Source organism: Panthera onca, chromosome D3 (genome assembly GCF_046562875.1).
Source record: "Panthera onca isolate mPanOnc1 chromosome D3, mPanOnc1 haplotype 2, whole genome shotgun sequence".
Classification (NCBI taxonomy): Eukaryota; Metazoa; Chordata; class Mammalia; order Carnivora; family Felidae; genus Panthera; species Panthera onca.
In genome coordinates, this window is record NC_138350.1 from 80083669 (window position 1) to 80104436 (window position 20768).

Consider the following 20768-nt stretch of genomic DNA (forward strand, 5'->3'; position numbering starts at 1 on the left):
CCTCCCCCACAGAAGAAACCAACAGGATTCGCCCCCCCCCCCCCCCCAGTGGAGCCGCCAGGTCAGACCAGCCAAGCAACTCCAGGAAAGACGACCTCACCCTTATTTATATGCAGAAACCCCTTCCCAGCTTCAAACAGGTTCCCAGGCTTCTTTGCCTCACTACAAGGCCTCCACGCCTCCACTCAGAAATACACCCCCAGCAATTCCAGAAGATTCTCCCGAGAGCGAGTCGGCCAGGACATACCCTTCCCAAAGATCCTGCACTTCAGTGGCCCTGCTCCACACTCTCATCTGGCCCTGATTCTGAGTAGCTCTAAGGGTGATAGTTCACACCATCCAAATTTCTGTCCCGATTTTTATTTGCTCCTGGCTCGCTGCTTAGCCCCAGGACGCTACCTTGCTACCTCGGGGAGTTAAAAGCGGACACACAGCTGGGGGTAGGTAGGCCACTGTGCATCTCAAGGAGGTTGAAGAGTGCTAATAGCGAGTCCTCAGGCAACCCAGAGGACCCTCAGGCACCCCAGGTGCCCTCAGAGAGCACCCCAGGGTCCCGTCTGTTCACACAGCCCTTATTCTCCCTGGGTCCCTCTGCCGGGCACAGTTCTGAAGCCTGTGGGAGGAGCTGTCGGGGTCGGGAGAAGCATTAGATCCTGGCCAGCCATGCTGAACAGCACAATAGCAAAGGGTGATGTCTTTGTTGGTTCAGAGCCACTGCACTCAGGGCGTGAGAGAGCCCGTTCACTCGGCCTCCACGGGGCATGCAGCTTCAAGGCCCAGCCGTGCTCAGAAATAGCTCTGGATTCGGGCCAGCCAGTGAGGTTGATGAGCAAGCAATTTCTCTTCCACTTGTTTTTGAGATAGTGACTTCAAAAACCGTCTCCCACGGCCTTGCCCTCTGTTGTGCACAGACCAGACAAAAACACCACCAAAAAAGCCGGTGAGTGGTAACTGGCCCACAGAAGGCCTGAAGCAGACTCGACTCAGACGTTTCTCTAACGCTCCTGTGCCCCTTCCCCCTGAAATGCGTAAGGACCTTGGCGCACAAGCGAATGTAAGACAGTGTGTCAGAGCAGTGTTTCTCAAGTTCAAGGTTATGGCTGAGCTACCAAACGCCTGAAACAGCTTTTCAGAACAGCTTTCTCCTGGCGTAGACACAGATCGTCGGGGTTGGAAGAAGCCGGTCCCGGAAGAAGTAGTTTGGGGTGCTGGTAGTCTTGAAGTCACATGACCCTCTCAGTCTGTGGTTGGGTTCCTCCGGCGGCTAATCCCTTCGTTGTTGTATTTACTCATCCAAGGGATACTTACTGAATGAGTCCCGTATTGTTCTGTGAATGAAGACGTGGACGTCAACAACGCGAGAGAGCCCCTGCCCTCGTGGCGCGGCCCGTCTCTTGAAACTCTTGGTCAAATAACCGGTAACATCTACATACGCTATACTCCATCTACACTTTCCTTTAATCAACTAGTCCCACAGCCCCGGCAGAAAACGAAAGGGGGTTGATGTGGCTTCACTTGCTCTTGCTCAGACGATGCCGACTCCTAGAGATCACCCCTGTCTCTAGGAATTTACAAGCCCAGACTTCACTAGCTGACTCCTCTGCTCACCTTGTGGCCGTGTGTTTCTCCTTGTCCCTGCTGACTGACCATCCTCTTTTCTCCTGCTCTGCCCACCTCCATGCTTTTCGTCATGTTCTTCCTTCCCCTGGTCTCCATTTCAATCAGAAAGACAACCGTCTGCTCAAGAACTGACTACCAAAATCATCCCGCCTACAATGTGTGGTTCCTAATTTCATCGAAACGAAGACGGGGCGAGGGGGGCGGGGGTCCTGGAGGGAGGAGCAGAGCTGTGTCTGAGAAGCTCCAGAATTTCAGCTAAGCTTACTTTTCAAGGCTGTGGGACAAGATGGCCTTACGGGGAGGGGAGCATGATGGGAAGGAGGGAAGCACAAAGGCTATTTTTCTTTGACTTGGTCTCTGCTACCCACATCTTTGGCCGTAACCCAGCAGAAGTTGGCTTTCCAAAAAGATTAACTTTTAGAATCTTTAAATCATATACTCGTACCTAAAAAAACAGAGTTTAAAAAAAAAAAAAAAGGAACACCAAAAGGTGCAACAAATGTTTTATTATGCACAAAGCATGGCTAGGGTCCTACTTCAGTTTGGCGGGCAAAGGGTGGGGTGGACAGGAAGACTTAAGAGTTAGTTAAACCGGGGCACCTGGGTGGCTCAGTCGGTTGAGCGTCCGACTTCGGCTCAGGTCATGATCTCACAGCTCATGAGTTCAAGCCCCGCATCGGGCTCTGTGCTGGCAGCTCAGAGCCTGGAGCCTGTGTCAGATTCTGTGTCTCCCTCTCTCTCTGACCCTCCCCTGTTCGTGCTCTGACTCTCTGTCTCAAAAATAAATAAACGTTAAAAAAAAAATTTTTTTTAAATTAATCCGAATAAGATCATCACAAAGTACTTCAAGTCTGAGCAATTCTATGAGGTCTGTTTCATTCACAGAAAACACAACCACGATGGCAAAACAGACTGAAGTATCCAGGTTCCAAAACACAACACTGTAAGTTTGCAGGGAAACAACTGTTCTGACGTAGGTCTACTATGAACAAACTGGATTTTGATTATTGAATTTATTCTCCTCTAAGCCTACTTTTCACGTGTTTATCTTATTCCGTGTTTCTGTGGGGACATTTTTCATGGAGTCTGAATATGGACAGGAGTCAAGCTGACTTTCAAGTCCAGGCAAGCTTCCTGCAGCGTGTGAATCACATTTGTCACAAAGAGGCTTTGGGGACTCTGTCTGTATTAGCAACTCACTTTCCTTTTCCTCCTCTTCAGTAACATGTCTGTTCTACCATGTACAAGGCTTAGGGACAAAAAGCCCTAATAAGCAGATTTTTCATTTCCAAAACAGCCCTTCACTTACCAGATGTCTAAGGCCGGATCAATCAGGTAACTTCTGACCTGAATTATAGACACACCATCTGCCCAGGGAACCAGAAAGCCAAGACGTTGTTACTGCGTTTGTTACAAAGTAACAAAGCGGCTTTAAGCAACTCGATGAACTACCAAAACTCAGCGTTCCTTTCTATAAGGTGGAAAAACGACATCTGCCTCACAGATTTCCCAAAACTTTTATAAGCGTGCCTGGGTGGCTCAGTTGGCAAAGCACCTGACTCTCGATTTCAGCTTAGGTCATGATCTCATGGTTGGTGAGACCGAGTCCCGTACTGGGCTCTGTGCCAACAATGCAGAGCCTGCTTGGGATTCTCCTTCTCTCTGCCCCTCCCCTGCTCATGTGCACGGATGTGCGTGCTCACTCTTGCTCTCTTTCAAAATAAATAAACATTTTAATAAAAACATAAATAAATGGTTATTTGCAAAGGGACTTTCCAAGTAAAAATTTCAAAAGAAATGCTGGCATTCTTGTTTGAAATTTCACAGCCTTACGTGTCCTATTGGCTAAACATATTATAAAGAGCTATTATTGATTATGAGTATTTTTTTAAATCTTTATTTATTTTTGAGAGAGAAAGAGAGAGAGAGAGAGAGAGAGACAGAGCATGAGCAGGGGAGGGGCAGAGAGAGAGGGAGACGGAGAATCTGAAGCAGGCTCCAGGCCCTGAGCTGTCGGCACAGAGCCCGATGTGGGGCTCGAACTCACATAAACTGTGAGATCATGACCTGAACCAAAGTCGGAGGCTTAACCGACTGAGCCACTCAGGTGCCCCTTATTGATTATGAGTATTAAGAAAGTTGACGAAAATGAAATTTGGGGCTGGTTCCTTTTCGATGAGAATGGCACAGTCTACCAGTCTCTAAGTGGCGCATGAGGATTCTGTCATTGATTGGACAACTCATCTGCACTGTGATGCTGGGCAATGTGGTGCTCTGTCACACACCATCAAGGGCTCTTCTGGGGATTTTATAAATCGGCGATCAGCCAACTATGGCCCTATGGACAAATCTGGCCCTCTACCTCTTTTTGCAAATAAAGTTTTACCAGAACACAGCTATCTCTGTTCATTTACCTATTGCACATGGTTGTTTTCCTGCTCTCACAGTAGACTTGAGTAGTCGCGACAGACACCATCCAGCCCTTGAAGGCTAAAATGCCTACAATCTGGCCCTTTACAGAAAAAAGTTGCCAACCCCTAACCTAAATTATTAAACAGGATCCCCAGGTCACACACACTCCTACCATGAGAAGGTTGGTCAAAATGAATTTTCTTCCGGGCTTTTAACATCACGATGTAGTGTTACATTTCAGTGCAAGTTACAATAGAAAGAATTTTACCTTGCCTTTTCAGTGTGTGATTTGGGATAGATATGTGTGGTACTTTCTAAGCGTCCCCATTGGACAACAATGCGGCAGTCAGCTTCCCACAGCTGAGGTTGTGTGAAGGTTGTCACATCATGACAAGCATTTATTTCGATGCTAATGCTAACCACACCCTCTTTCACAACACGTTCTCTTAACTGTGAAAATAAAAAGCATTCGCTGTCATCAAGATTTCTTTAAGATACTAAAGTATAAGTCTCAGGAGAGCCAAATGATATTTTTAATCCAACCCTCTTGTTTTACAGAAAAGGAAACAGACCCAGTTAAATGATTTGTCTCACAGCTGAGAGCTAGACGGGAGCTGATTCAAGCTTTTCCCTCAAACACGTGCTAATTTCATCACTCAGTCTTAAACCAGAGATCTTTTCGTTAAAGAAACACCTCTAGAGAATCGCAGGCTCACATGGTATTAGACTGAAAAATACAGAGTAAATATAAAGTAGTACTTTGTGTATTAAATTAAGCCAGCGAAACACCTCCCAGCCCTTTTGCTTCTATCCCCAGTAGAGTCTTTATGCGATGAAAAATGTTACCTGCAGAATTCAAGGGCTGAGCCGATGCCCTTTCGCTAACGTCACGTCTACAAATGTCTAACGTGATACGACAACACGTGGCAAGTAGCTGCAAACCAAAGGGGAACATCCACTGCCGAGCTGGAAGATAAAAACTGTGAAACTGAATACAGCGTTTACCTCCATCTGCAAAGCTTCAGCCAGTCCCCTGATGGCAAACTTGGATGAAGAGTAGGCCGTAAAACCGAATAATCCCAGCTGTCCTGCCTGGGACGAGACAAAGACTATCCGGCCGACACGACGCTCCTTCATGGTGGTGATCACTGCTCGGCTGGGGTACACGCTGCCCAGGTAGTTGACGCTCATTAGTCTCTGCCGGGAACAAAGGGCCACGTGAGGAGTGAGCAAGGTCAAAGCCTCAGGGCTGCGCTCCACGGCAGTTGTCTGCTCTCCGGATCTGAGGGCCAGTGGACCCCAAGTGACTGGGAGCCCAAGGGATGTGTCGAGGGAATGAACGATGCAGTGATGCTGTAAATGCGCCCCGGTGCCCATGACCTGCCCTCTCAAGCCTACTTCAGTCTAGTCTCTTATTCTCCTCGTGACGGCAGTGATGTCTTCGCTGAAAACCGGTCAGGATTAGTCTTCTCCTGATCCAAAGTATGCTGTGTACTGCAAGCAATACTTTCTGAAAAACAGTTTTAGGAAAAAGCCCCCCAAGGATCTCTGGCCCTGTTAGTTCCAAGCTTCGGAAACATCACAAAGAGACTAGGACGTGGTTAACGGCATGGACTGTGGTTACTACCTATTGGATGATGAACAAGAGAGTCAGGCACTACTTATTTCGGCAGCTGCACACAGGGCTAGTGCAGGTAGTAGCCATAGGGTTGTTGCAAGCGTTGAAAGAGGAAACACAAGTCAAGGCATAGCCTCTGACCCACCGTCACCTGCTCGGTCAGTGTTGGCTCTTACATCATGATGCGTAAGAACTTACGTAGGTACCAAGAGTGTATCTTCCTTTCATCCTGGCAACTCTCAAAAACCTTACATTTTAACTTGGAAATCTAAGAGTACTGGCATTAAATTGTTTCTATATTAAGGGGCACCTGGGTGGCTCAGTTGGTTAAGAGGCTGACCCTTGATTTCGGCTCAGGTCATGGTCTCATTTCATGAGATTGAGCCCCGTGTCAGACTCTGTGATGACAGAGTGGAGCCTGCTTGGGATTTTCTCTCTCCCTCTCTCTCTGCCCCTCCCCTGCTCGTGCATGGGTGTGCTCTCTCTCTCTCTCTCTCAAGATAAATAAAATATTAAGAAATGTTTCTATATTTAAAGTCCTGTAAAAATACTACATCTATCACCATGTGAAACCAAACACTTCATTGCATACTATATTTACAGTGACTGTAACTAATTCAAATATTACACAAAAGTACACGTGCATAGGTGCAAAACCAAGGAACTCCAGAACACTGTAAATGATTGTGTTAGGATGTTGGGATTCCCACTTTTCCCAAAATGTCTTTTAATATCATTATATTGTCTTGATAACAAAAATGCTCTTAAAAAGTACCCCAAAAGATAGCACACTAAACCCAAGTGTTTACTTCAGCTCCCTTCTAGAGACCTAACTAAAATCTCAATAAAAAGATACATTTTTGGGGCGCCTGGGTGGCTCAGTCGTCGGTTAAGCGTCCGACTTCAGCTCAGGTCACGATCTCGCGGTCTGTGAGTTCGAGCCCCGTGTCGGGCTCTGGGCTGATGGCTCAGAGCCTGGAGCCTGCTTCCGATTCTGAGTCTCCCTCTCTCTCTGCCCCTCCCCCGTTCATGCTCTGTCTCTCTCTGTCTCAAAAATAAATAAAACGTTTTAAAAAAAAAAAAAAAGATAAATTTTTGTAAAGGCAAGAACCCACAGAGCACAGACAACAGGAAAGAAAATAACATTTTGGAAGCTGAAAATCAGCATGGCGAGTGATAACAAACTTAGTGGAAAGCTGAATGCTAGAAGCAAGGAGCAGAGAAACTGGGGGCGTCTGGGTGACTCAGTTGGTTAAGCATGTGACTTTGGCTCAGGTCATGATCTCGCAGCTTGTGAGTTCAAGTCCCACGTCGGGCTCTGTACTGATAGCTCAGAGCCTGGGGCCCGCTTTGGATTCTGTGTCTCCCTCTCTCTCTGCCCCTCCCCCTTTGTGCTCTGTCTCTTTCTCTCAAAAATTAAAAAAAATATATATATATATATACATATATATATATATATATATACATATATACATACATATAAGAACAAATTAAACCAAAAGCATGCATAAAAAAATATTAAAAATAAAAGAAGGAAATAAATGAAATAGAAAACAGAAAAAATAAATGAAATAGAAAACAGAAAATTAACAAAACCGAAAGCTGGTTATTAAGAAGATCAATAAAACTGAAAAATCTCTAGCCATGCTGGTCAAGAAAGATAAAGGACACAAATTATCAATCTCAAGAATGAGGGGGATGACATCACTACAAACTCTAAGTTTATTTATCTATTTTGAGAGGCCAGGGAGGGGCAGACAGAGGGAGAGAGAGAACCCCAAGTAGGCTCTGTACTACCAGCACAGAGCCCAATGTGGGACTCAAACCCATGAACCACAAGATCATGACACAGCTGAAATGAAAAGTCAGGTGTTTATCTATAGATATTAAAAGGACAATAACGGAATATGATGAATAACTCTGCCAATCCATTCAATGACTTAGATGAAATGGACCAATTCCTTGAAAGACACAAGCTACCAAAGTCACTCAAAAGAAATAGATAAGAAGATATAGATGTAGCCCTACATTTATTAAAGAAATTGAATTAAAGTTAGAAATCTTCCCACAAAGAAAACCTTAGGCTTCCGTGGTAAATTCTACCAAACATTTAAAGAAGGTTAATATCAATCCTACACAAATTCTTCCAGAAAAGTGAATAGGCAGGAATACTCCCCCACTTATGCTAAGAGGTCAGCAATACTTTTACAAAAAAATCAGAAAAAAACTACAACTGGGTCTATCCCAGGAATGCAAGCTGGTTTAACATGGGAAATTAATCAGTGTAATTCACCATATTAACAAACTAAAAACAGAATTCTGTGATCCTCCCAATAGATGCAGAAAAAACACCTGCCAAAATTCAACCTCCATTCCTTATAAACACTCTCAGCAAGCTAGGAATAGAAAAGAACTTTCTCAACTTGATAAAAGACATCTACCAAAACAAAGCAAAACAGAACTACAGAAAACATCATACTTAATGATTAAAAAACAAAACAAAACAAAAGTTTTCTCCCAAGATCAGGAACACCACAAGTATGTCTGCTCTCACAACTTCTATTCTGTACTGGATGTTCTAGCCGTACAATAAGGGTATCCAGATGGGAACAGAAAAAGTAAAATTGTTGCAGATGACATGATCTTGAATGAAGAAAAGCCAGTGAGCACTAGAATCAATAACTGACTTTAGCAAGACTGCAAGATCAATACAAAAATATCAATTGGATTTCTCTACGTTCGTTCGCAATGAACACTCAGAAACTGACATGAAAAATGCCATTTACACTAGCATCAAAAAACAGGAAATGCTGAAAAACGATGTGTAAGACCCATACATTGAAACCTACAAAACACTGCTGAGACGCAAAAGAAAATGTAAATAAATGGGAGATATACACTACGTTCACAGGTTAGAAGACTCAGTTATTGTTACAATGTCAATTATCCCCATGTGGATCTACAGACTCAATGTAACCCCAATCAAAAGCTGACAATAATTATCCTTAAAATCCACAGGTAGATAAAACAAAATATAGTTCCAAGGATCCACAAAGAAAACCATTAAAAAGGAAAATTAAGAGAAGTTCCCCGGGACCACCACCAGTTTCGGTGATTCACGGACAACCTCACGGAACTCTGCCCTGATCATACCCGTGACTAAGATTTATGACAGTGAAAAGGCACAAAACAAAATCAGCAAGGGCAAAAGGCACCTGGGCCAAAGTCCAGAGGAACCAGGCAAATTTCCCAAAGTCCTCTCCCCGGGGAATCATACAGCACGTGCTGAGACCCCCCCAGCGATGAGTTCTAACAAGTATGCTGTGCAGGCAACTTCTGTGCATGAGAACCCTGTGGGCCTCAGTAAAGCTAAAATCAACCAAGCAAACAAACAAATCATCAAAACAAAACAAAACAATAAAAAAAAAAAAAAAATGAAAGCGAATTGATTTTAAATAGAAATGAACTCTTATCTTCAGAAAATGCATCAAGCCTAGCAGTGGGCGTTCCAACAGGCCTTACCCACGATGAGCACACATCCAGATGTGACCACGACACGGCAAGGGACGGAGACGGAGAAGGGGGACAGCCGAGGGGCAGATACCGGCCTCAGCCGGGAAGAGGGCCCTTCTAGAGCGGGCCATGAACACGGGGCGGGGGGGGGGGGGGGGGGAGGCCCGGTCACCGATAGAGGCAAACAGGCTTTGGGTTAACAGTCCTCTCTTTTTAAAAATCTGGTTCTCAGGGCGCCTGAGCGGCTCAGTCGGTTGAGCGTCCGACTTCGGCTCAGGTCATGATCTCGCGGTTCGTGAGTTCGAGCCCCGTGTCGGGCTCTGTGCTGACAGCTCGGAGCCTGGAGCCTGCTTCGGATTCTGTGTCTCCCTCTCTTTCTGTCCCTCCCCTGCTCATGCTCTGTCTCCCTCTGTCTCAAAAATAAATAAAATGTTAAAAGTAAATAAATAAATAAAAAAAAGTCTGGTTCTCACTGGGCTGAGACCGCTTCCGACACCCGCTATCAGCTGCCCACTCCTCCCCCCGCCAACTGCGTGCTGACCTCCGTCCCCCACCCCTCACTCCGAGGTTCCCCATCACTGCCCCCTGCCTCGACTACCTTCCCTCCTGATGCAGCAGGCAGAAAGCACCTCTAACAACCGAAACGCAGATCACACCACCACCCAGCTGACCTTAAGCCCCTTCAAAAGGTTTTGGACTAAAATCCAAACTCCCCGTGGTGGCCATTAGGCCCCAGCGGTTCTGGCCCCTGCTCCACTCCACATCGCTCCAAGAGCTGACTCCCCACCCCTCTGGCCTGTAAAGGCTCCTGGTCAGTTCCTTGAGTTCGCCCTCCGTGCTCAGTCAGGGTGGGTCTGTGGATTCCCCCTCCGTTAGCCTCTCTCTCTCTCAATCTCTCTCTCTCACACACACACTCACACATTCTCATACATTCGCTCACGCTCATACACACCCGACCCCTTTCCTGCTGGCCCCCTCAGCACGTCACACCGAGACGAATACGACCACGAGCTTCCCCAGCTGATTCTTTATCCAGCTGTTGAAATCATCTTCAAAGTCCCCCTTCGATTACTTACAGTAAAGGCGTGCAGGTCAAGACAACTGCCTTATTTAGGCCGAGTAGATAAAGGAGCCTTAACACACTCCAGCCCCAGATCAGGTGCCCTCTGCTTACAGCTACGTCTGGACTCTCCTCTGACTGGACTTTGTACCACACAGGCCACACGCCTTCCCACAGGCCGCCAGAAGCAAGGCATCTCAACTACTAGGCCCGCAGTCTCCTTCTCCACAAAAGGGGGATGGCATTTACCTTCGCGGGGTAAAGCGTTCAAAATCCACTACAGGGGCACCTGGGTGGCTCAGTCGGTTGAGCGTCCGACTTCGGCTCAGGTCACGATCTCACGGTATGTGAGTTCGAGCCCCGCGTCGGGCTCTGTGCTGACTGTTCAGAGCCTGGAGCCTGTTTCAGATTCTGTGTCTCCCTCTCTCTCTGACCCTCCCCCGTTCATGCTCTGTTTCTCTCTGTCTCAAAAATAAATAAACGTTAAAAAAAAAAAAAAAATCCACTACAGCAGTAAAGGCTAATGGAACGTGAAGAAAAAGACAGTTGATAGGATGTCAACTAAAAACCTGTTTTAAAATTTTTTTTAATGTTTATTTATTTTTGAGGAGGAGGGGAGGGACAGAGAGAGAGGGAGACACAGAATCCAAAGCAGGCTCCGGGCTCTGAGCTGTCAACACAAAGCCGGACTCAGGGTTCGAACCCACAAACCGGGAGATCACAAGCTGAGCCGAAGTCAGACAATTAACTGACTCAGCCACCCAGGCGCCCCTAAAAGACTGTCTTGTACTTAAGAAAGATTTCAAAACTGATGTCCATTTATTTAGAGCTGACATAGATTACTAAGAGAAGTTCCCTGGAAAACTTGTTTAAAAGTATAAACAGAAACATGATGCATGGTCTTTTCGTCTTGATTTCAGAACTCAAAAGGGTCTGCTCATGAGCTTTTTTGGCTTCCCAAACCCTGACGCTTGAGATGAAAACCCAGCAGCCCTTGGCTTGCAGAGACCTCTCTTAAAGGGAGTAGCTCGGTGAGTCGTCACAGCGATGTGTGTCCGCTTGGAGGGGTCACCCCCGTGTTACAGCTCGGGAAGCCACGGTCCAGAGACCCGTCTGAATTCTTAACGCTGGATGGTCATGGCGCTGGAACCAAAACCTTGTCGAACCCTCCCCTCGCCTTCTAAAACTTCTATTAATCCTGAATGCATTTTATCTATGCCGTTGGTAAAGCCTTCGCCTGTGGCCCCGTTCTACTTCTAGCATATGGCCTACTCGACCAGCGAAAAACACAAATGTCTACTTACTTCAAAAGTGCTAACTTCAAGGTCTTCAAATTTTCCCGAAAGCGACATTCCTGCACAGTTCACAAGCATGTCTACTGGGCCCAGTTTTTCCTGTGCCTGAAAAAATTTATGAGAGCAGGCAATAAGAAAGAGAAGAATCGCGTCGTAGCAGATCAGTGCCAATAAATACAATCTATAAAACCATTAAACCTACAGAGATGATTTAACAGCTCCACACTGCACGCTAAAACAGTAAGAACCAATCGAAAGGCAAGTGAATTCTTTCCGGTTAACCCGGCCCCTTACTTGTTTTATGACATTTTCTACTTGGCTGTAGTCTTGAGATACGTCAACTGATATACACAGCACCACCTGTTAGAAAGAGGACACAAAAATGATCAAAGCCATGCAGGTGTCTAAAACTATTTTTTAAAGAATTTTTTTAAAGTAAAGGCAATTGTTTCCAATAACTAGGGAGTCTAGTTTTCTATGCACAGAGAGTAGTGTCAGAAATCTGATGGTGCAACAGGAGAGCTTAATTTTCTTGGCCATTTTCACAAAAAACTCTTGCACAAACTCAAAAACATGTGTTAAGAAATGTTGGCCAAAGTACAGATTTTTAGGCATAAAATAAGTAAGTTCTGGGAATCTCACGTACGGTGTGGTGACCCCCGTTCCGAACACTGCATTGTCTGCTTGAAACCGGCTAAGAGAGTGGACCTTCTGTGTTCTCAACTCACATAGTCACACACACACAATAACTATGTGAGGTGATGGATGTGTGAGCCAGCTTGAGGCGGTAAACATTTCACAGTGTAAATGTGTATCAAATCATCACGTGATACACCTCAAATACATTCAATTTTTGTCTATTATACCTCAGTAAAGCCGGAAACAGAAAGGAAACGAAATGTAAAAAGCTCCTCTTGGAATGCCACTGATCTATAGTGACAGAAAGCAGGTCTGAGATCACCTGCAGCCAGATGTGGAGAGAGGCCCGGACAGCAAAGAGGCAAAGGGAACCCTAGAGATATGGACACGTTCTGTGTCCATTTCACTGGTGGTTTCACATGCGTATATATCTGTCAAAAGCCATCAAACTGTACTCTTTTTTATTTATTTTTAGTTTTTTTGAGTAGGCTTCACATGCAGCATGGAGCCTGATGCAGGGCTTAAAACTCACGCCCCTGAGATCAAGCCCTGAGCTGAGAGCCGACTAAGCCACCCAAGCGCGCCCTGTACCCCTTCGGTGGGTGTGGTTTACGGTACATCAATTACATCTCAGGTCGTTGAAAAGAAAACATAATTCACGTGAAAAATAAACTGTACATAAATCGTATCTCAAGTTAACACCTTAGGTTGTTAAAAATAAAAACAATAAATCTAATAAATAAGCTTACACAAAGACTCCTGTTGGAGCCATACCAGAGCTGTGACTGCCCTCCTGGGGTTCCCTATCGGCGGGCAGAATACAGAGATACGCACACCATACCTACTCACCAAGGCCTGGGACCTCAGTTCGGGTCCCTCCTCAGAGGCTGAGCCAGGTGACTTTATCCTTCAAGGCCAAGGGTCGCTCTGGGCCTGTGGGAGCTTGTGACCCGCCACTCACAGATTCTCTAGACAAGGGGTCACCAAGGGAAACCCACCAAGAGCCCAGGACAAACCTGGCCATGCCCAGAGGTTCACAGCCCAGAGAGACGGCAGGAAGAGGCCAGCCCGTGCTTACCATGGAAAACAATTAGTCTTTGGAAAGGAAGGAGGGAAGGAAGGGAAGAAGGAAAGGGGGGGAAAAAAAGCACATATTTCAGTGCTTACTTACTTTGACAGAAATTTGTAAAACAGCAGTTAAGAATACTAATGGGTACCGACAATGAGCTATTGTTTTAGTTTCCTTTTTTGGATAATGTTTTCAAAGCCAGAGCTTAGCCTCTGACATAGGAATGTTCTACATTCCAAGGGGGGTCACCGAGAGAAGCAGAAAGGCATTTCTTCTCGGTATTTCCATGAGTTCTTCTCTGTTGACACTGGCCGCCACACCACGGGGCAGACAGAACGAGGGCACAGACGCGTCAACACGTGCACCCACATGTAGCTGCGGGCCCAAGGCGGGCGGCCCGTTCGTTCACTGGCTGAGCAGAACCTGGGGAGCCTGCAGTGGCCTCACCTTCAAGCAAAGGGATCAGAAGCTGGTGACGCCAAAGATCCCTTCTAGCTCTAGGAAGACACAACGTGAAGAATAAAGCCACGACATGAAAGGACACCACCTTAGAATCTGCTGCACCAGGCGGCAAGTCCTATTTGATGCAGGAAGGAACCCTATCCAGATGATCTAAATTCCTAAGAAAAGGAAACACAAATGTAACCGAGAATACTCCAGAAGAGTTGCCCTTGGGTTTTATATCCCTATAATCACGGGATTTTTACACAAGTCTTTTTATATAGTATTAGATCATTTACTATAAATAGAAGCTATGCCACAGGCCAGCAAAATTTCAGGGAAAAAAAGGCTCAACAAATCACCAGGAAAAGAGCATCCACTCCACGGGTACTGCTTACGCTAAGCCATACAACAAACCCACTCTGTGCCAGCAGGACGGAGCTCCCTCGTGCCACCCCGGCCCTGACGATCTTCCCTTCCCTGATGTAGATGTCAGGAACCTGTCACATGCCCTAAAGCCTTCTGACAGACGAAGTGGGGGCAGGAGCCACGGAGAAGAAGTCCGGGGCACAGAGACGGTGCTGACCGCGGGCCTGGCCTTTAGCCGGGAGCATTCAAGCTCCTTGGTTTTAGAGGATATTTCTTCCTCTATCAGAATTTACACGAATACGAAAATAAAACAAAACAAAAACAGGAAGCTTTGCGAAGCTGCCTGCTTTCCATGTTCACAGGCACGATCGGAGGCCACAGGAGTAGAGAAAACCTCACATATGTGCGCAAGGAGGCGTGCGTGACAATTTCCACCTGCAGCACAGAGTACCAGAGCCAAAGACATGCAACCCTGTACAAGGAACTAAACACACCGTGGGGTGCCCGAGACTGCGCCACGGCTGTGAAAACAATGAGGCTGATTTATTTTTATTGACATGGAAAGGTCTCTAACATATTTTGGAGGGGGAAAAAGAGGCAGTCAAAACTACAGTGAAATACCATCTAATACCCATCTGAAAGGCAAAAATTAGAGAGCGTGCCAGTACCAAGGGCTGGCAAGGATGCGAACAACGAGAACCACCGGGCATTGCTGGTAGGCGAAGCTGCTGAAATGCACACGCACGCCGTTAGTCCACGATGCCATTTCCCGGCACGGTCCACTCTTGGGCAAGCACACAGAGACATGGAGAAAAACTTTAGTAATGGCAAGAAATAAAACTAACCAAAAAACTGGAAATGAAATAGCTACCACCAGCAGAACTGATGAACAAAAGGCAGTGTACATATTTGTAGGAAAATGCTGCAGAGCGGTAAAAAAAAAAAATGAGTGAACTACTACTTTATGTGGCCACACGGAGGAAATTTGAAAAAACAGTATCTAGTGAAGAAATCAAGTTGCACAAAAATGCATACAGAATGATGTCCTCCAAATCTAACAGAGACAGAAAGTAGACCAGTGATTGCCCAGGGCAGGGGTGAGGAGAGCGGGCTGGGAGAAGTGGGGAGTGACTAGGTGCGGACTTCACGGGATGATGAGAAAGTTCTAAAGTTGACTCTCGTGACGTTTGTGCAACTCTGTGGATACGCTAAACACCACTGAATTGTACACTTTAAATCGGTGAATTGAATGGCAAGTGAATTGTGCTTTAATAAGGCTGACAAAAAAATAAGAGTGATGCCATAAAGTTCAAAACGAAGAGAAGTAAACGGTACACTATTTAGGGTCACGTGCACATACAGTCAAATTAGGAAGAAAAGCAAACACCATTTTTATTTATCTAAAAAATTCCATAGCCAAAAAAATTTTAATACTCCTTTCCTCTTAAGTGTTTGTATGAAGTTAACTTAAATAAATAATTGAAATAAAATCATTTTCTAGAAAAACGTTATTTGGTCATTTGTGAGTGTATGTCAAAGTCTATAACTTTTTTTGTGATAACCTGAAGACAATTCAAACAATTTGGCCTGTTTAAAAAACAGTCTGACAGGTATTTTAATGAAAAAAAAAAAAATCCTACATGCTTTCAATGAACTATTCTCAGTTGAAATAACCCTTTTTTCCCTCTATACAACTGTGTCGATTAGTACAGAAAATGCATCATGAAGACTGATCATACCTGTTTATCGTTAATAGAGTGCTTTTCAATTTCTTTCTTTGCCTGCAGCAGCTTGTCCTAAAAGCAAAAAAGAACAATTAGTTCTGCTGATTGTCTATTTGCCTCCTTGCTTGTTTAAATGGAGTGAAAACGCAATTATTTGTGTGTTTATTAAATTCTAGAAAACACACGAGACGGCACCTATATTGCATAGCTATGGGCCACAGTCTACGAAAGACAGAAGCTATAAAACTACGACCAAGTGATAGAGAGGGTTTTAATTCACTGCAGAGAAAGATGACAGAAAAATAAATGAACTGCAAAATCCCAATTAACAACTTAATTGCTGATGGGCACCATATCAATTCTAATAAATGTTTTGATCTGACATTATTTAGTCGTGATATAAAACGGGAACAACCACATGGCCACGCAATGCTTCCCAAACTTAAGGGAACATGTGATTCCATGTCAAGAGTACTTTCATAAGCGACTGTCCACTATCTCCCTCCCCTACTATAAAAGCAAATATAGATAGGAAAAGTCACTTTTGAGACGGACTGAGAAAATCTAATCCTGGCTACTTTCAAAAATAATCTGAAAAGAAGCAAAGGTCCCCCCCAGTTGAGTAATTCTTCCAAGGTCTCCATTTTGCTTATTTTACTCATTTCCAAGAAGACAGATATATCAGTTTACAGTGTCTTAATGTGCTATAAAAGTTGTCACTTGAATACACCAGGACAGCTTGAGAAGAACAAAACGGCAGAGGAATCCTTTGGAAAGACACATGCGATTCCTAAACATGAACGTGTCTATAATGAAACAGTGCTGTTCTATTAATAAAGATACACACAACTTGCCTTTGTCCAAATTGGAATAAAGAATGACGTTAGAAAATAAAGAATTTCTGGATCCCAGGAGGCTCGTCTGCTCATTCATGCCTCGCAATGTGAGGACCACAGAAAGAGTTTGCGAGCACCTGAAACCCGGGCCCTCCTCTGTCTCCTTCTTATCTGTCTCGTGTCAAATATCAGCATTGCTTGAATCTCAGATAATGCCACTTTACTGAAGTTATGTTTTCACTCCCGCAAAGTGACTTCAACGCCAAAACAAATGCATGGTTAGGGACGTCAGGATACCCACGAAAGGTAGCAATTCTGCCCTTCTTGAGTTTAAGAAGAAATTACGAACATCGAAGCCTACTTCTGTGCCGTTGTTTAAACAGTTCCCCCAGAGGCCCTCCCTGGCAGCTGTGCACCCCCACCCGAGCGGTCACCCTGCTGTGCCCTCCTGTGGCCTATGTGAAGCCAACACCCCCAGGAAGCCCATTCCTGCCTTGTTTCTTCTTTCCACAACCACGAGCCAAGCATGATGCCCAGCACAGAATAACAGCGGGGCACAATGCGGTCATGGTCACCTACCCCCGCTCTCCCTGGAGCAAGAGGACCCCACAACTGTTCGTGTGAATACAGTGTGACTGCTTTGGCTGCGGAAACAGCTTTGGCAAGAATAACAGACCCTGGGGGGAAAAAGAGGAGAGGGGAGGGGAGGGGAAGGGAGGGGAGGGGAGGGGAGGGGAGGGGAGGGGAGGAGAGGAGAGGAGAGGGAGAGGAGAGGAGAGGGAGAGGGAGAGGAGAGGGAGAGGAGAGGAGAGGAGAGGAGAGGAGAGGAGAGGAGAGGAGAGGGAGAGGAGAGGAGAGGAGAGGAGAGGAGAGGAGAGGAGAGGAGAGGATAGGAGAAAAGAGAAAAGAAAAAAGAAAAGAAAAGAAAAGAAAAGAAAAGAAAAGAAAAGAAAAGAAAAGAAAAGAAAAGAAAAAACAGACTTCGTGTTGACTTGACACAGAAAAAACACACATTTTGCTAAACTGCTGGGGAGGAACAAGAGGCCCCCGAGGAGCCTGGATTTCACCAGAGACGTGCGTCATGTCATAAGCAAATTACGCAGAAACACCTACACGTCCTCCCGGACTCGGGTATCAGCTCCGTGACCGGCTGGGCCACCCGAGGGCAGGTGGGGGCCCAGCCCGGCTCCCCACGGCCAGGGACGTATGCCCCGGACGGTCTGTGGCCTCTCCCATCTCAATGTGCATTGCCTCTGATGTTGCCTAACAGTTGTTGAAACTAAATAAATTATTTGCGGAACTGACCCGACTTCAACCAAAAAATCTTTTTGCCCTGAATGTGAGAAATAACCAATGGTTCAAAAGTCACACGTTGATCCAGGGAGAGGAGCGATTCCTAGCACAGGTGTGAACGCTGGGACATCTGCACAGCCCCTGACTAACCTAAAGCCGAAGAAGTAAGTTAGGAACAACACACCCAGGAGACTTACCTCATTTCGTGCCACCAGAGTTATAAACGCTCCTTGTTTATAGCACTCGATAGCAATACACTTCCCGATGCCGCTGGAGCCTCCTGTAACCTAAAAGCAAAAATAATAAAATCTTCTTGGCTCTTGAAATTTCCCTTCCGTGGGAGGTTTGTTTACACTGGGGGGGCACTTGGGTGGCTCGGCTGGTTAAGCGTCCGACTCTTGCTATTGGCTCAGGTCATGATCTCACAGTTGGTGAGTTCAAGCCCCGCACGGGGCTCTGTGCTGACGTGCAGATCCTGCTTGGGATTCTCTCTTTCTCTCATTCTGTGTCCCTTCCCCACTTGCACACGCGCGCACGCGCTCTCTCTCTCTCAAAATAAATAAACATTAAAAAACAAAACAAACAGGGGTGCCTGGGTGGCTCAGTTGGTTGGGCGTCTGACTTTGGCTCAGGTCACGATCTCACAGTGTATGGGTTCAAGCCCTGCGTCGGGCTCTGACAGCTTGGGGCTGAGAGCCTGCTTTAGATTCTATGTCTCCCTTTCTCTCTGTCCCTCCCCTATTCACACTCTGTCTCTCTCTCTCTCTCTCAAAAAAAATAAATAAATAAATAAAACATTAAAAAAATTAAAAAACAAACAAAACAACTACGATGGGCTCTAAAACCCAATCTACAAGAATCTCTACAAGAACGAGATTCTTAAAATTTTTCCAACATTTATGTATTTTTGAGAGACAGAGAGAGAGAGTGCGAGTGAACCAGATTTTCAGCTACTGTAGTTTCTACATCCTGGGGTGAATGAATGAAGTTAAGTACAAACATGAAAGATTTTGCTGTCCACAGGTCCTGCTGCTTTGACTGTTTTTTGGTACTGAATTATAAATTGCCCACCCATATTTTTCTGAGTTCACTGGAGGGCAAGTGCCCTATACATCGAGCTAATAAATAATACATTAATCTACCTCTGGGTCCAAATCCAAATGAATCTTATTTCCTTACTTACATATCTTCTATATGACAATCTCCACAAGAGACAAAAAGAATAGCCACCAACTTAGCTCTTCTGAGATTTTATGAGACTGTTTACTATAAAAGTAATATATGATCACATGGAAATATTGAAAAGTAAAGTTTTTCTTCTTGGGCTATTCTGCCCCTCACATTCTATAGCTCAGCCCTACTGACTGTTTTGAGTTCCATGCTCCCTCCAACCCCAGGATCTTTGCACGTTCTATTTCCCAGCCAGGAACGTTCTTCCCCGCCTTTTCATCTAGCTGGCACCCCACTCACCCATTAAATCTCAGCTCACACATCACTTCCTCAGCAAAACCTTCACTCACTGCCCCTTCCCCAACCTCAATCCACTTTTCAGCACTACATTCTTTGTCCTTTACTCAATGGCGCTCACATAATCAAACAGCCATGCGTGTATTTGTGCGATTATTTGATTCACAATCATCTCTCCTATCACAGCCTCCTAAACGCCACAAAAATACCAACTCTAGTTCTGCTCCCCACTATATTCCTAGCACTTAGCACAGTGCCCCGCCTATAGGAAGGACTCAATATATATTTAGCTCAGTAAGACAAATGCAACACTATCGTCCTAGTCATTTTTACTACACAAATCATACAACATGGTCAAGAGAGCGGGGGGCCCAGGGTTGTCTGGTGAAGCAAGTGGAGAAGTATCAGAGGGGCACCTGTCCTTACATGGTATCACATCCTAAGATACATATCTATATACAGAGATATATCTTATTACATATATCTATATATAGATAGATATCCTATGTCCAAAAAACTAAAAGGCTTCATAATATTACATTAAGGAGCTGTATTAAAACTTAATTGACCATTTCCCTCTACCGGACATTTGGATTATTTCAAATATTTTACTGCCAGCTATCTATCATGCTGTAATGAACATCTTTGGCCCCATCTCAATGACTTTAAAACCATCATGAAGCCACTCCTACACAATGTACCAATCTCTTGGGGGCTTAGGCTCCCCAACTTCTCTTTAGCCTCAAGTCCTCACTATGGAAGAGATTTCCTTGGCAGATAATTAACTAATTATCTACAGAAGGCTACTGTAAAAATCTACCTGTTGCCCCAACTAACAGTGGCCTCTGAGGAGCTCTTGGCTGCTGAGATATCTCACGGTGGCTTTGCCTTAATTTCCACCAGACATTCTATTTCCGTAGCAATTGACAGGACCCCAGCTGCCGTATGATGGGACTGCTGCCACCTCGATGTCCCTCCACCCTACAACCCCCACATACCTACCGATCCAAATCCTACCCACCCTGCAGAGGCCAGTTCCAATGTCCTCTCCTCCAAGAAGCTTTCCTGCCACCCAGTCCTGTCCTTCCTTTACCTGTCACTTTCTACTTTGTGCACGTGTCTTAGCTCCCTCACCTGACTATAAGCTCCTTGAGGACGAGCACCGAGTCCAATTTATCTCCCTCACTGTGAGCACAGAACCTGGCATAAACAGTTGCTAAATTAGCACTCGGCCTACATTAATTTGCAAAATGGTGCACGGTACCATTTCTCTGAAAAATACAATGCCCCAAAAAGTGGTAAGTAAAGTGTCCCTGTTTGTTATTCAATAAATTAACGGAAGTTGAAGTTAGGAGGTTGATGAGAAAATTTATATACTCTAAAGTGCTATTGTTATTGCCGTCCTTCTTCTA

General features: G+C 45.3%; 1 protein-coding gene across 2 annotated transcripts in view; it reads right to left on the reverse strand.

Moving 5' to 3' along the window:
* The window catches only part of KDSR (3-ketodihydrosphingosine reductase), a 37055-nt gene that overhangs the window by 13618 nt on the left and 2669 nt on the right, over positions 1-20768 (reverse strand). For both annotated transcript variants that reach the window (XM_078435163.2, XM_078435162.2), the window contains exons 2-6: positions 18087-18176; positions 15776-15832; positions 11813-11878; positions 11528-11623; positions 5038-5229 (exon numbers count right to left, since the gene is read on the reverse strand). In XM_078435163.2, coding sequence (XP_078291289.1) covers positions 5038-5229; positions 11528-11623; positions 11813-11878; positions 15776-15832; positions 18087-18176 — 501 coding nt within the window. The remainder of the gene's footprint in view (positions 1-5037; positions 5230-11527; positions 11624-11812; positions 11879-15775; positions 15833-18086; positions 18177-20768) is intronic.